At 46.4% G+C, this 13,269-nt stretch overlaps 3 protein-coding genes across 3 annotated transcripts in view; 1 reads left to right on the forward strand and 2 right to left on the reverse strand.

The window, feature by feature from the left end:
• The first annotated feature begins 2,240 nt into the window (after nt 1-2,240).
• Nucleotides 2,241-6,023, forward strand: LOC133393691 (prisilkin-39-like). The gene is made up of 2 exons (XM_061659672.1): nt 2,241-2,460; nt 4,693-6,023. The coding sequence occupies exons 1-2, from the start codon at nt 2,443-2,445 to the stop codon at nt 5,767-5,769; spliced, it is 1,095 nt and encodes a 364-aa protein (XP_061515656.1). The 5' UTR covers nt 2,241-2,442; the 3' UTR covers nt 5,770-6,023.
• LOC1275977 (phospholipase B1, membrane-associated) lies at nt 6,009-10,427 on the reverse strand. Its single transcript, XM_061659671.1, has 5 exons — nt 10,132-10,427; nt 7,024-7,636; nt 6,833-6,961; nt 6,592-6,753; nt 6,009-6,524 (listed from the first exon to the last, which is right to left on the reverse strand). The coding sequence occupies exons 2-5, from the start codon at nt 7,599-7,601 to the stop codon at nt 6,050-6,052; spliced, it is 1,344 nt and encodes a 447-aa protein (XP_061515655.1). The 5' UTR covers nt 7,602-7,636; nt 10,132-10,427; the 3' UTR covers nt 6,009-6,049.
• A 1,870-nt stretch (nt 10,428-12,297) lies between these two features.
• Nucleotides 12,298-13,269, reverse strand: part of LOC1275974 (actin, muscle-type A2) — a 1,470-nt gene continuing 498 nt past the window's right edge. Inside the window, exons 1-2 of the mRNA XM_315269.5 lie at nt 12,729-13,269; nt 12,298-12,660 (exon numbers count right to left, since the gene is read on the reverse strand). The exon at nt 12,729-13,269 is cut by the window's right edge and continues 498 nt beyond it. Of these exons, the coding sequence (XP_315269.5) occupies nt 12,455-12,660; nt 12,729-13,269 (747 nt within the window). The 3' untranslated portion in view covers nt 12,298-12,454. The remainder of the gene's footprint in view (nt 12,661-12,728) is intronic.

The raw sequence follows: 13,269 nt of genomic DNA on the forward strand, positions 1-13,269 counted from the left end.
TTACAATTAAGCTAGTTGAATAATGTTTACCTAAAATACTCCTTGCTGGACCAAGCATGGAAAGGTTTCTCTGTTTCCAGAAATTATTCACAGATAATAGAATAATTTCTGTAAACAGAGAAATGGTAATACGGCTTCCTCTTCTTTCAACTAAGTTAAGTCATCATAAGAAATCCCTTACTCCAACAAATTTTAAAGATTGTTTCTTTGGGCGATGATGACCTTATCATGCAAGGCTGGTAGTCATGCTAGGCTGTTGGACAGGTAGATTTTTTAATTATGAAGTAAGGCGTCACGTTATCAGCAGTAAGATCAGACTCCAACCATGTCTCGCCTTGATAGCAGTGCTTCTATTGACTACAATTCTTCATACTCGACTTTTGTACATACAACCAAACATTTCCTAGATATTTAAGGCTGGGTTGTTATGGTTGTTATGGTTGTAACTGTAGCTTATTAAGAAGATGGAATATCCTGGGTTCGAAAATCATGTAATAAAAATAATAAAATAACCAAAAAAGGAGAAAGTAAAAAATCAGACGTAATCCTTAACGTAAGTAGTTTTATCCGAAATTAAGCAACAAAATTACTTAAATTTTCTAAGGTTTTATATCTGGAATAACCATTTCAATTTCATCAATAATTTGGCGCAACAAATGTAAAAAGTCATAACATCTCCAGGGGTTGAAATTTTGAAGCTAATCTGGATTTATTTTTGTTTTTTATCTGATACAAACTTTTGAATTACAGCCTGTTCCCGAGTTACGTAAATTCGGAGATACGAGGTTATCATAATTTGACAGTTTCAAATCTGTGCAAATTCCTCCGACAATTAACAAATGCAAAATGAGTTACTTTAACGCAAAAATTTTCAAATCGCTTTAATGTTTCTCTTTAATTTTCTCAACGAAATGTATTACACATTTTATTGGATGTGTAAAAATACTAAATTGAATCAAACATATGCAGTATGCAAACAAAGTTTTGGATACAAAACGGGAAATTCTTCTCACGCAGATATTGGAATTACGCGGATGCCTCGGGAATGTATAAAAAGCGTATCTTGGAAGTAGACTGTACTATGTCCTCAAATCAAACTAACAACTTAAATGTATTCACCAATACCTAATCCAAAAGATGAAACATTTCAGAGCTCATACATAATCATCTTTCTACACATTAAATGTACGAACATGGAGGGTCAACCGATTAAAATGAAAAGAGAGAGATTTGTAATTCATCCCCAGTTTGGTTAGTTTCACCCAAAACGTACACGGTAGTATCCACTCCTGTTGTCGCTGCTCATTAACAAAGGTCATTTAAATCGAGAAAACATAAAGCGACAAGCAAATCACAAAACGCATGCAAAATACCAATCCCTTTCCCTTTTACAACACATACAACCTGCCACACAAAACGCCTGTCCAATTGGCTCAAAACTCCAAAACGACACCGACAGCAACGCTCCACAACTGCTAACCCGTAAATGTCAATTACGCATCCCATATCAATGCGATCGTCCCGTAAATAACTCGTCCAACTACTGTGTGAACATCAGCGGCACGGCCATCCATCCATCTCCCGGTACGCGAAGGTTTCGGAAAATGACAGACCTTTCGCGGGTGGTCATCATCGGTTGGAAATGTCGGCACATACGAACATATACAAACACACACCATTCACAATGGCTTTTCCCGAGGCATAGCATAGGCCATCCCAGTGCCTTGTCCTGTGTACGTTGCGCAATCGAACGTACAGGATTGTCGAGCACTTGCGGGAACGAATTCCACACCAGAAGAGTTTTTTTTTTTGGGTTTCGGAGATATTAAAACCACATTTTAGTAGCGCAACAGGTATTCCAAATTTTCAACAAATAAATAGGAGAGGCTCCAGAAAACCGGTTACGTGACTTGAACATTATTCCATCAAAAATAAAACCCCTCGAACAATTTTCCTCACACTTTCGATCGATCCTCCGTGCGTAATCCCTGCTGTGCCTGCTGTGTCCTACTGAGCCGCTACCTCAGAAGTACTTGTTGTGGTCTTCCTCCCGCGTCCAATTTGAAAGGCCCTGCCTGCATTGAGGCAGGCGCTTGTATCACTTTTGCCCCAACCCTTCCGGACTGGAAGGAGATTGCGCTCTCTTTCTCTGCCTGCCAACGAGATATACCCTCTTCGCGGGATCTCCACCCCACGACGCGACACAGATCACTTGCGCTTTCGGTCGTATAAAAGAGATTGTTCGCCACCGGCAAAGCATCAGTGAGCGCAGTGCCGTGTCAGCCAGCACAACCAACTGCCAAGTCAGTCCCTCATCTGTGTTTCGTGTGTGTGTGTGGTTTTGGGCTTTCTTTGGGCCCCGACCTTGCCAGAAAAAAGCAGACCCCTCAGTGCCTTTTGCTGCTTTCGTTAAAACACGTGTGCATACAAGAAAAACAGAAAATGAATCGTTTCAGTGCGGTAAGTGCGGCAGCGGCATCATATAACGGAAGCGCGGTGTGAACGAAATCGTGTTTGAAGGATCTTGTGTGTGTGTGTGTTTTTTTTTTCGGGATGGAATCAAACGTCTGCGGTATACTTTTGGACTTTGCGAAATCGGTGGTGGTCAATGACTGTGATGCTGCAATACCGGATAGATGATTCCGACTTGGAAAACCCTACCTTTGTAAAAAAAAAAGATCTCCAAAAAACACAACGCAACACACTCTACTCGTTCAAAGTGAAAGTGATCAATTGATCGAAGCGTGATTGCGAGCACGAGCACACATAAAAACGAAACAAATTCGCAGCTCTTGAGCTAATGGGGCGGTTGCCCATTCCTTCCTGAAAGGCGACAAAAAAGCCAATTCAATTAGCTTGAATGACAGTACGCAAGAGAGACAAGAAGGGCACAAATTACGTACACCAAGAGCCATGTCAATACAGCGAACGATGCTGTTATTGCTTTATGTCTTCAGGACAAGTGGTCGTAGCAGTGTGCAGTTTAATAAGAGTGCAAATCGCATTGAATTGGTTTGTTTTTATGTTATCGTTAGCTTGGATTCAAAATGTGTTTTTTACGTTCTATGCTCTTACTACACAGCACGATGTTCGTTGGAAACAGAGAGCTTGCCCTTGTCCTACTCAATTTTAAGGATTTCCTATTCCTTCTATGACGTCTTTTTTGTTGTAAAAGCGATGCAAAGACGAGAATGATTTGAAATGTTTTATACATTGCAATTGTATTTTGTCTTGCTGAGCAATTCCTGAATGTGAATGTTCCTTATAGACTCGAAGATTGCATTAAAACTAAAATTTGATATAAAAATTAAACCAATATGTGTGAAATTGCATTGACAAAACAAAACACATCGTCACATATTTAAGAAAAATTCGTTAGTTATTCAACTGATATTACTATCTAGCTCTAATTACCTCAGCGGTGCCTCCCAAGACGCTTCACTACTTTGGGCATCACTCTCACAAACCACTCCTTTTCATGTCATTTGAATACTTGACAAACCTTCTTAACATTCCTTCGGTTCCAGCGGAAGTAACCGAAACCCATTACAAGAGGCCTACTTAGCGGACCACTAATGAGCCGTACACAGCTTCCAGCCACTCCAAAGTAGCCACAGACTCACAACTCTCGCTCGAGTGCAACTGCATCTTCTGTTATCCCACCCATACGTACTGTCCATTCACATCACCCTTACATTGTTGCACAGAATAGCTGCATTGCATCACTGGAACTGAACGGTCTAAACCGCACAGCAAAATCTTGATCGCAATCGGTCGCACTTTCTTCGAAAGTGAAAACGGCCAACAATAACAAAAAACTACGCGATTATGTCATGCTAGTGTGTCCAGTAATCCAGGATGATCACAATCGACGCTCGATTAGGGCTCAGGGTTCCTTTCACCTGCTGGTAGTTAAACTGAAACAGTTTTGGGCAGTTATCGTTAAAATCATCCGGGAAAGGTAAAGATCAAGTGATCAGCTGTTATTTTCGGTACTTACGGTGAGTCGTCAAACAATCGTCATAATGATGATGATGATGACAACAAGTACACATCAAAACGTAACCTTTCTTTCCTGTACACCAATGTACTGGGGCTGTTCATCTGATCGCGATTAATCCTGTTTTTGTAGAAGCGAACCATACTGAAACGCAGTACTTTCGTACCAACATCTTCACAGCCGTATACCGTTCGGTACTTAAAACGGACGGGAGAAAGGAGTTTGGTTGGTCACCTTCTTCCCAGTTGCCGGCTTCAATATTCGTGTTGCGCAATGTTCAACCGGCAAATGACCGGAGGGTTCTCCACCCTGGCTCACTCGCCGAGATAGGGAATTGGATGACGCCCGGTTTTCGGTGTGGAAGCGTGGGTTTTGCAATCCGGTTAGCGCCGTGATTTCACTTTCCATAAGTTCGAGCAAGTACTTTAATGTAACGATCAATGGTACCGTGTACGGTTAGATCCTGCAAAGAGGGGTGGTGGGGTTTACCACCAACACTGACACTTAACCTTCTTTTGGAAAGGCTTATTCCGGTCCGGAGGCTTGAGATCCTTTCCTGAAATGAAGATTTATGGCAGGTTATGCAATGGTTGTACTTTCTGTGCAATAACAGCTATTCGCGACTCCACTTCTGTGTCAATAGTTTGTAACGGTCCGCTAATAAACGCGTTGTGTTTTCCCTGTCTTTTCAGATTTTCATGCTCGTTAGTGCATCGCTCGTGTGTGCTGAACCACCAGTTCATGGTGGATACGGCCATGGTCACGGTCATGGTGGTGGTGGTGGCGGTGGATACGACGATGGCGGCTACATCGCGGTTAGCCCAGGTCATCAAACGTCCGAGGGACTGCACGTGGACCACAGCCTGCTGCACAAGGTGAAGGAGGCGCTGCTGGAGCACGAGAACTCTGGATCGCACGGCGGCGGCTACTCTGGCTCGCTGTCGACCGCTTACGGACCACCGTCGGGATCGTACGGACCACCGTCCCCGGTTTACGGTGTACCGTCGTACTCGGGCCACGGACACGTCAAGACCACCGGCATTGAGCTGGGCCACGTTCAGCAAGGCATCCAGGTCGCCGAGTACTACAAGGCCGCCCACGGTCCATCTTACTCGTCGTACGCCGCCCCATCGTACTCGTCTCACTCATCCTCATCATCGTACTCGGCACCTTCCTACTCATCTCACTCCTCCTTCACGCCATCGCACGGCTACTCGTCGGGAGGCTCGGCTTACTCTTCCTACTCGGCACCATCTGTATCGTCCCACTACTCTGCACCATCTGTATCCTCTCACTACTCTGCTCCATCTGTATCTTCTCACTACTCTGCTCCTTCCGTTTCATCTCACTACTCTGCTCCTTCCGTATCATCTCACTACTCTGCACCATCTGTATCCTCTCACTACTCTGCACCGTCGCATTCTTCCTCTTCCTTCTCGGGTCTATCCTCTTCGTACGGTGCACCTTCGCTCTCCTCCAGCTATGGTGCCCCGGCCGTCTCTTCTCACTACTCCGCACCTTCCTTCTCGTCTCACTCGAGCGGTTCCTACTCGCTTGGCTCATCGCACGGCTCATCGCACGGCTCATCGCACGGCAGTTCGTCGTTCGTTGCCATCCCATCGTCCTCGTACGGTGTGCCGTCGTTCGGTTCGTCCGGACACCATCATCGCCCCTCGCACAGCTCGAGCCACTCGTACTCGTCCTACCGTCCGCCATCCTCCTCGTACGGACCGCCGCGCCCAACCTACGGTGTGCCGCACCATCACTAAACACGATCATCCACAAATCGTATCATCCAGCGCCCAGCAGCCAGCACAGTTGCTGCCGGGCGTGCCGTCATCTAAGTCAGTTCTAGCATCTTCGCCTTCATTCGCACCACCCATCAACTCGTAGGCTTAGTACAACACTTTCACAACGCACCTCATCTACCCAAAATACGTTGTTCGTTTTGTTTACATTGTGTACAGAGTGCATCGCGATCGATGTTTTATAATAAAACAAGAGTTACTTACAAATGAAACAATCAACCAGTCTTCGAACATTTTATTATCAACTATTGTAGTACGTCTTAATGTACGGGTTTTCCGGTGTTGGACACCGGAACTCTTCAAACAGTTGTTTCAGTACGGTGGTTTTGTGGCGCGTGGGCTCCAGCATGTTGTTCCACAGTCCGTTCGCCGAAACGGCGTGCCCTTTCTGACTGAGATGCACACAATCGATGGCCATAATGGAAAGATCCGGCTTGCCGTCCCTCCGATGGAAGATGCTTGCGTCTCGGTAGAATGGTTGATAGACCACCGTAAAGTCATCACTGTGGAACTCGGGCCGATGGCTTACCCGTTCCATTATCTTCACGAAGCGTCGTTCAAGCTGCCGGTAGAGATTCCGATTGCCGGAGTACTTCGGACCGTACAGACAGGAGCATTCGATGGGACGCACAAACTGACAGGTTAGCGGCGCTTGCACTTTGTCGATCGAGAACGATAGATTTATTAACGGCGATGGCACCAGGTTCACCAAAGTTCTGGAAAAGAACCGGAATGTAAGTAAAAATCCTTTTTCGGAACGATCGAGCAACTTTTGCGTTTTACCTTGGCATCACTTTTTTGAGGTAGTACAGGGTCGTTAGGAGATACTTCTCTTGATCGCGGTTGATCCATTCGGTAGCGTTCGTCTGATAGCACACGTCCGAGCAGAAGTCGTTGCCTCCAATCATGAGCGTCAGAAGCTTCCAATGCTTATGCCAATTGACACTGGTTTAAGATAGGTACAGACAGCAGGAAAAGACATTGGAAGTTGACTACAATTTCTCTTAATTTAATGACTTCTTACCGTGGATCAGCTTTCATACGCTCCACCAATGATGCCGCATTGTAGGGCATGTCGCTCGTTGTCGCTATAATCTCCGCCACATTAAACTGTGACGGCAGATGCACATTGTACGAGTCGGCAAATGAGTACCTGATATACAACAAATCTTGGAAATAAAATGAATCAATACCATAATACCTAGCTCCACTTACCCAAACAGCCGTGGATTGAACTCTTTCAGTATGTTGGGCAGTGTCAGATGCGTTCTCCACGTGCCCTGACCGCCAATGCACCACGACAGGCCCCGGTTGTCGATCAGCAGCTCCCAGAACTGGCGCGAGTTGGCCCCCGTCGCGCTGGTCAGCGAATCCCCGAGGGCCGCCACCACATCGAAGTCGCCCGGTCGCAACCGATGCACACTGGTCGGCGGCGTCGAGCTTCTGTATCCCCGCACGTCGCAAGGAAACGGAACGTTCGGTGGTACGCGCGCCTGCAGTGACACACCTTCGTCCCGCATTCCCGTCGGGCCGAGCAATCGATTGTACACCTCGCGAATGCCACGGTACATCATCCTCACCGGTTCGGATGCGTCCAGCCGGCTGGTAACGATGTGGTTCTCGTACTCCTGCGTGCCGGTGATGTTTTTCAGTATGTTACCCCGCTCCCGGCTGATGCGGTTGCGGACGGGTGGACCGGTTAGTGTGGCGCTGGTTGATCCCAGGAGCGTGGTGTAGTGCTGCAGTGTGATGCACACCGCCAGCAGTAGGAGAGCCGAATTCCTGGATCGCATTTTGTGTTACTACGTGCCGATCGGGTAGTGCCGATCTGCCGAGCGGAACGAGAAAGTTAAATTGAAATATTCAAATTTAGTCAATCGTTTAACCGGGAACCTGGGAGCTCCAGCCCGGGAGAAGGAAATGCAGTTCCAGCGCAGAAGCAATAGAACTTGATACCGAACCAGTGCTGATACCGACGGCTAAATGCATTACGGAATGTATCGTGTTGCATTGGGAAAAGTGATTTTCCGAGTAAGGCTGGGGAAAGAAAAACATATCCGCCTGGTACACAAAAAACGAGCCATGTGAACAGGAGGACGCTATCCAATGGATGGGTGAGGCGTGCAGGTGCGGCTAGAAAACGCCACGTCCACAAGCCCGTAACGGAACGAGCCCGGCTTTTAGGGTTGAAATATTTAGCACAAATTTTCGGCAAACGTTTCGTACGTGCGTTGCATTCCGAAGCGCTGATGACGAAACTGTTGACGATGCAACGATGCATCGGAATGAAATCCAAATGGGTGAGGGTGGGCCTATTTGCTCCCGATGCCCAGTGCATTCGCTATTTCGATTGGCGCGCGTGTTGTTGTGGAATTGATACAGTGGTAGCAGCGGCAGCGACCAAAACTCTGCATATAAAACTCTGATCTGATGCTCTGATCTAATGCATCGATTGAATGGGTAAGGAAAAGGTGTCCTTGGCTTTTTTTCAAACTATTATGAGCCAAGTATTATGAAAAATAATATCACCTAAAAGAGCTTTAGTTAAAGGTTTTCTTCTGCTACAGGTAGTTCAAAATGCAACAAAAATTCGCTTAACATTTGATTCAAAACTATGTTGATAAAAACAAATCGACAATTGACGTTCTGGTTTGCGCAAAACCCTTCAAAGTTAATATACTTCCAACATCCAACAACAAATGCACTTCCTAACTTCCTAACTTCCTAACAAATGCACTTCCATGTTTCCACTTTATTACAATTCAATAACTATTTAATTGACACTTGTTTTACTATAAAGCCAGGTAAATAAGGTAAAAAATAGATTCTAATTCAGAAAATATTATTTTGGATATTATAGTGGATAAAAAAATCATTTTTTGGTGTGAAGTAATAATTAGGAGACTACTAATCCTAAAAACCAATACTTTTTATAAACTCTAGTAAAATCTTTCACTTTCCTTAGCGTTTAGGCAAAATTACGTGTCGAAAAACGTTAAACACATGTTTTCGAGTAGTTTAGTTAATCAATGTTTATTCAAAACTATGACATCAATAACCTGTTTAACAAGTACTCTAGTCTACTTTCAAAGACTGATATATTAATCGATCTTCAGCCATGGTTCAGCTTAAAGAGATATTGTTCTAAATTCCAGTTTGCATAATCCAACTTAGGATAGTTATTTTGTCTTGTAAGAAAAACCTAAATCCTTTTTGGAACTTACTTAAACCCTTTTAAGTTGAAAAATATATATAAATACGAAAAACACACGCAAACATAATGCAAAGTAAACAGAACGATTTCTAACAGAAATAATAAAAATATAAGGGTACTGCAAACAACAATTAGTACAACCTAATAAATTTAAGAATTTAATTTAATTGTATTGTTTACAGTCCTTAAACCTGTATGATGAACTCGATCGTACATTGTAAATTACTTTAAAACACGCTTCAATAAATCATCTGAATTATACTGTTGTTATAAAACTGATTTTACCATTGGGGCTATTTTCACACGCAAAATGGGGCTATTTTCACATAAGTGTCAGATAAATAACAACTACATCAATTATACCAACAACACTTTTCCCAGATTTCAAAAAGAACAGCAATCCAAATGCCTACTTCTAATACATATTTCAACGCCCAACAATCTAATTGCTTCGGACGTGCGTTTATTTACCGACAAACATGAACGCATGCCCGCATGCCAACGTTTTCGGGGTGTTTTTTTCCTTTTACTCCATACCGATGGTCCTTTCAAAAGCGAAATTAAATCGTCGCTTTATTTTACACACATGCACTCAGCACTTGGGTTCTGTCTTTTTGTTCACTTTTTCCTCTTTCTCTCTCTCTCTTTCTCTCTCGCTCCAAACGGCGTCCATTCTAATGTTTGCAAACATTTCCCGGTGGGCAAACAGTATCTCGCGATTTAATTTAATTAATACCACAACAACAACCCGAATCACACATACGCACATGCCGGGGAAAACGAAATAATTAACACGCCGCCAACATTAATCACGGAACAAACACACACAGACCTTTACAGGCAAGAGCACATTTGTTTGCAATGCAGGTTGTGCAGTTGCACCGTCCGCGTATCAGTAATCGATTCGCTGCATTATGCTGAACTCTGCTGGATGATATTTACTTTCGCCGTTAATGAAAGTTCCGTTAGAAGGTGTGCGTGTGTGTGTTCACACAGAACAAATAACTCTTTCCACAATGTTCTGGTTTTGCCCGGGGGAGGTGATCAAGGTTTAAGTGCCACCACAAATGAGCCAATTTCAGCCACGCTACACACACACACACACTCACCTAAACGACGGTTTTTTCCCTGTTGTGTTCTATAGCTGATTGTTGCTGAAAAATAGACCACACTGTGAGAGGGACCACCAGCTACCATTCAGCAACCTAAACCACTCGAAGTGGAATGTAAACGAACAACTGATCGACCAAGCCCTGCTGTAATGCTACTAAATGCTTTATAACATTACTCAGAGTCGATTTTTTCGACGGGGGACTTTGATGAGTCCACCAGGTCAGGCATTAAAATGCTACCCAACCGCTCGGAGTGCATTACGACCGTATTCAGCAAACCCTTCCCTCTCTTAATTGAAACCACGATCCAATCGGGTCAGCTGTGTACTAGTGATGGGTAAATTCAACAAAAATCCGGAATCGCTTCCGAATGACTCCGCCAAAATTGGAAGCGGTTCCGGAAGGTAGGTGCAAAACTTCGACCTCGGAGCCGTCTGGAGCCGTTCGGAGCCGTTCGGAACCGTCCGGAGCCGTCCGGAGCCGCTAGTCGGCAGCCGGAGCCGTCGGAGCCGTCGGAGTAGTTGTAATGGTCGGAAGCATTCTCAAGCGCTTTAATTTCCCGATATTAGTGATAATTTTATTGTAAAAAACAGCTTACGAGTAAAAAAAGAGAGTAAAAACAACTTCAGAGCAATCAATGCAGAAGACTCTTATTTTACTCGTAAGCTGTTTTTTAAAATGAAATCATCGCTGATATCGGGAAATTAAAGCGCTTCAGAAGACTTCCGACTATTACAACGACTCCGACGGCTCGAACTGGCTCCGTCGGCTTCGACGGCCCCGACGGCCCCAACGTCTCCAAGCGGTTCCGTTGGCTCCAACGACTACGGCGGCTCCGACCGGCTCCGGACGGCTCCGTCGGCTCTGTCGGCTCCGGACGGCTCCAACCGGCTCCGTCGGCTCCAACTGCTACGACGGCTCCGACCGGTTCCAGCTGCCGACTAGCGGCTCCGACGGCTCCAACGGCTCCGACGGCTCCGGACGGCTCCGACGGCTCCAACGATTCCGGACAGCTCCAACGGCTCCAACGGCTTCAACGGCCCCGACGGCTCCGGACGGCTCCGACGGCTCCGGACGGCTCCGACGGCTCCGACGGCTCCAGCTGCCGACTAGCGGCTCCGGACAGCTCCGGACGGCTCCGACGGCTCCGGACGGCTCCGGACGGCTCCGACGGCTCCGACGCCTCCAACGATTCCGGACAGCTCCAACGGCTCCGACGGCTCCAGCTGCCGACTAGCGGCTCCGGACGGCTCCGGACGGCTCCGGACGGCTCCGACGGCTCCGGACGGCTCCGGACGGCTCCGACGGCTCCGGGCGGAATCGACGATTTGAATTTTTCGGCATCGGAGCCGGAGTAGCAATGCTCGGAAGCGATTCCGAGCCGTGGGTGCGATTCCGGTTACCCATCACTACTGTGTACGTGACCAGGTGAGAGCGTAGGTGCACATACACACTCGAACGTCAATTCGGGAACGAATAGGATAGGTTATGTTTATCCCATTATCCTTCGCACACAATGTCACCGACGACATTGCACTTGAAACGAGTCGTTAAGTCTACCGTGGAAAGAAACATATTTAAATCCTGTCGCCAATGCTCACACACTCTCGTACATCTGAAATAGTGGAATGCAATTGAAACTTACGCCGTTTCATTGTCAACCCGTCGATAAAGCGTTCAAAGCGCTCACCGCATTGGCAAGTGTCAATTCGTACATACCATATCGGCGGTTGTCGTTGTTACTTCATCCACAACCTGGATGACACTGTTATGCAAGCGCCAGCACACTCCAAAACGGGAACAAACCTCAACCGACCGCACTTCACAACGCCAGCGAATTAAGCATCAATTATTGTATCATGAGACTGTGGGAAAGCTCATTTGTATGTGGCTCCCGAGTTTGTGTGTGTGTTGGTGTGTGGGTATCGTCCGATTGATGAAACCCATCGGTAACACAGCCGTGTGGCAGGGCCTGTGAGGTGAATACAATATCTTAATTATGTGTAACTGCAAATCCATCCAATTCGATCAATAAATGAAGTACACACTTTCCACACGCATTCCCTGATTTCTATTCGCCACCAGACGCGTCCAATCAAACTGTCGTTACAGTAGGTGGCGTGCTTTCGAATGCCCACTCAAATGAAAGTAAGTGCGCGGTCGTCATGAGCTTCGAGCTCCATTAAAATGTCTTCCAAATGGTATATTATGTCCTAAAGCTGTACAGCATTTTAACATCGTTATTAGTCTTAATGTAAGTAGACAGATTGATCCCTGGGTTTAACATCACACACACACGCTGACGGTGGCTAGTCTCAGTTTAGAAGCACTTGCGGTGAACGACGGTCGGTCCACACTCGTCGTACTCCTGCTTGGAGATCCACATCGACTGGAAGGTGGACAGCGAGGCAAGGATCGATCCACCGATCCAGACGGAGTACTTGCGCTCGGGTGGGGCAATGATCTTGATCTTGATGGTGGGTGGTGCGAGTGCTGTGATTTCCTTCTGCATACGATCAGCGATACCTGCAAAGGCGTTGGGTTTGAGAATTAAAACACCAATGTCTTGCAACTTTAAAGCCAAGCAAACTTACCTGGATACATCGTGGTACCACCGGACAGGACAGTGTTGGCGTACAGATCCTTACGGATGTCCACATCACAGCGCATGATGGCATTGTATACCGTCTCGTGCACACCAGCTGTCTCCATGCCCAGGAATGATGGCTGGAACAGAGCCTCCGGTGCACGGAAACGTTCGTTACCCACAGTGATGACCTGTCCGTCGGGAAGCTCATACGACTTCTCCAGCGAAGTCGAGGCAGAGGCAGTCATCATTTCCTGCTCAAAGTCCAGTGCTACATAGCACAGCTTCTCCTTGATGTCACGGACAATTTCACGCTCGGCGGATGTCGTGAACGAGTAGCCGCGCTCCGTCATGATCTTCATCAGGTAGTCGGTCAGATCGCGGCCAGCCATGTCCAAGCGCAGAATAGCATGCGGCAGAGCATAACCTTCAAAGATGGGCACCGTGTGCGAAACACCATCGCCCGAATCCGACACAATACCGGTGGTACGGCCGGATGCGTACAGCGACAGCACGGCCTGGATGGCGACGTACATGGCCGGAGCATT

The sequence above is a fragment of the Anopheles gambiae genome, chromosome 3 (genome assembly GCF_943734735.2).
Source record: "Anopheles gambiae chromosome 3, idAnoGambNW_F1_1, whole genome shotgun sequence".
NCBI lineage: Eukaryota > Metazoa > Arthropoda > Insecta > Diptera > Culicidae > Anopheles > Anopheles gambiae.

Excerpts from the sequence above, each read along its gene's own strand:
- LOC1275977 (XM_061659671.1), bottom strand. The coding sequence starts at position 7,601 with ATGCGATCCAGGAATTCGGCTCTCCTACTGCTGGCGGTGTGCATCACA. Across the intron at positions 6,962-7,023 it reads TTCAATCCACGGCTGTTTGG|GTACTCATTTGCCGACTCGT; the intron begins GTAAGTGGAGCT and ends GTTGTATATCAG. Across the intron at positions 6,754-6,832 it reads CGTATGAAAGCTGATCCACG|TGTCAATTGGCATAAGCATT; the intron begins GTAAGAAGTCAT and ends ATCTTAAACCAG.